The following is a 2,840-nucleotide window of genomic DNA, read 5'->3' on the forward strand; positions in this document are numbered from 1 at the left end:
AGCTGTATGGCATCCTGACTTAGCGGTTAAGTAGGTTAATGAGTTTTACACAGGCTGTTGTAGCTGACTCCAGCTGCAGCTAGACCCTTTGAAACCACGACAACGCATGTATATTTATCTAGTTATGATATTATAAACAATTTAATCACTTATTTTCGTCATAACTTGTTATGTATGCTGAACTGACAACTCTACTGACCGTCTGACTTCTTAATGCGCATGCGTGGGCATGCGTACTCACTGCATGTATGCTATACTGACAGCATACGTACGGCTATCTGACAGAACAGCAGCCATGTTGGAGCAGTCCACCGCTCCACTCAGCCTTATATGTTCGGCAGGCGTAATGAAGTATCGGCGCATTTAGTCGATCATAACGCACTTTTTGGTTACTGGAAACCTTATTCCAACAGCTATTACAGCTAAATTTATAAACAATTGTATTTTTTAAGTATTTTTTAAAGTGCACTGATACATAGTTCAGCATATTTAAATATGCTTAGTGAGGACAACAATACAATAGAAATAGAGTATTATGATATTGATATTTATTATACAAATAAATTATTTAGCAATGTCAATATATACTTTTATAAATATACAAACAAATAAATGATTAATATTGAATAATATATTAATATATAATATCCATTATATTATATGTATATGTCTGTCCATCCATCCATTTTCTTTACACCCTTGTCCCTTAGTGGGGTCGGGAGAGTTGTTGGTGCCTCTCCAGCTAAGGTTCCGGGCAAGACGTGGGGTACACCCTGGACAGATCGCCTGTCTGTATGCATGGAAACAGGAGGGGGTGGGGTGGGAAGGAGCGTTATGTTTACATATCTTCCAGGAGATTGGAAATATGCAGCATTCACAAGGCAACACGGGAAAAGCCAATTTGGATACAGAAAGTCTTCGGTCAGGTAGATTATAAATTTCAATCTCCCCTAAAGTCTCTCCGCTACATCTCAGTTCCCATTTATCCAGATTAGTTTAATCGTTCCACTGAGCTGAAATTAGCAACTTCTCCAAGATCGATTCCATCCTGTTAGAGTTTTTCAGTCCTCAGCTGGGCTGCGAGTCTCAGCAAGACTCGCATCCAACTTGTGTCTCTGTCCACACCAACAGTCTGACTGTTCGCTAGTTCAGCCAAGTCCGTCACAAATTTGTCGATCAGCCACAAGCCCCAATCAGCAGAAATCCTGTTATCATGAATGAATCCTGCTGGGTGTGTCCCTGTAGGACAAGAGGGCTCTCCTGTGCCTAGACTTCTCGTTGAGAAAATTTGATCCATTTCATTGAGAGACCGGTTGACCAGATCCATTTGGATCTTTGCCCATTTGGAGGATGTGCAAAGAAAGGCTCCAAAAATATAGAAAAAGACGAGACAAAAACAGAGCAAGCAGGGCAGGGAGGGAGCAGAGGAAAAAAGTATCTGCCTTCACTGAGAGCAAGAGAGGAAAATTTATTGATATTATAACACTCTAATGGGTTTTATCAATACATTCTGGCACAACCGGCCCTTTATGAACATTCAGTATAACATACAAACCTAATAATCTGTACTCTTGTAGTCCTTGCTCCCTTCCTGACGACATCTGTGCCACTTCCAAGGACTTGCTCTTAGATAAGACCATCATATCAGAGACTGGTTCCTGGGAGAGCTGGCTGTACAGGGTTCACAGACTAATTGCATCCACACTCCAAATCAACAGATAAATGCACTTTGTAATTGTGACCGCCTTTCATTGGCTCCATGTCTGTGCCTTATCCTGCATATGTGCCAGATCCTTCCCGATGTTGTCATTTTATACTACTTACTCTTATTCTTATTAGAACAAATTACAAAGCCAGAGGAACTCTTTAGTTTATAAATTCTAGAGTACTTATTCTTACTATCCACCAACCCGCTAGAAGAACATTTAGTTTTATACTTCACTCAACCCAGAACAGGAATCAAGCCTGTTAGAACTAACGAGATCCAGAAAAACTTCTACTAGTTTATAAATTCCAGATTATTGGTCAAAACAGGAATCGAGAAGTCAGACTTTTAAAAAAATCTGTAATCAGCAATCAGAATACTGCAATCGGGGAACCCAAGTTTATCTGGTGATTTCTCTCCTAAACAATGAAATTCTTTTCTCATTTACTTCAATAAAATCAACAATTCTTCATTTTCCTCTGTTTTATTGTCTAGATTGCCTGCAACATAACATTTATGAGGAGGAGATATGTAACCAGGAAAGGAGCTTCAATCCGGACCAGGAGGAGTTAGAACCTCTCCAGGTGAAACAAGAACAGGAAGAACCAGAAGATCATCAGATAAAAGAAGAGCAGGAGGATCTAAAACACCAGCAGATAAAAGTGGAAGAGGAAGAAGTTTACTGCAGTCAGGGTGAAGAACATATTGAGTTAAAACAGGAGACTGATACCTTCATGTTGGTTCCTGTTTATGAACAAACATACCAAACTGAATCAGAACCAAACAGGAACCAAGTCATCTTCCAGGAAGCTGCTGAAGCTGAGAACCAGAATCAGGAAGGAAGGAAACTTTTCTCCTGTGAAACTTGTGGAAAAAGTTTTAGTCGAAAACGGAATTTAACTCGTCACATGGTAATTCACACTGGTGAAAAGCCATTTTCATGTGTGAACTGTGGAAAAAGTTTTAGTCAAAAAAAGCATTTAACTCGGCACATGATGATTCACACTGGTGAAAAGCCATTTTCATGTGTGGACTGTGGAAAAAGTTTTCGTCACAAACTTAGTTTAACTCAGCACATGATGATTCACACTGGTGAAAAGATGTTTTCATGTGTGGACTGTGGAAAAATCTTTAG

At 39.6% G+C, this 2,840-nt stretch overlaps 1 protein-coding gene across 1 annotated transcript in view; it reads left to right on the plus strand.

The window, feature by feature from the left end:
- The window catches only part of LOC106942487 (serine/threonine-protein kinase SKS1-like), a gene marked incomplete at its 3' end in the record, with an annotated part of 9,520 nt that extends 6,957 nt beyond the window's left edge, over positions 1-2,563 (plus strand). The window contains exon 2 of the mRNA XM_015025768.1: positions 2,201-2,563. Coding sequence (XP_014881254.1) covers positions 2,201-2,563 — 363 coding nt within the window. The remainder of the gene's footprint in view (positions 1-2,200) is intronic.
- Between the last annotated feature and the right edge of the window lie 277 nt (positions 2,564-2,840).

This window comes from Poecilia latipinna, unplaced genomic scaffold (genome assembly GCF_001443285.1).
Source record: "Poecilia latipinna isolate Pla-1442-1.1 unplaced genomic scaffold, P_latipinna-1.0 Scaffold4315, whole genome shotgun sequence".
NCBI lineage: Eukaryota > Metazoa > Chordata > Actinopteri > Cyprinodontiformes > Poeciliidae > Poecilia > Poecilia latipinna.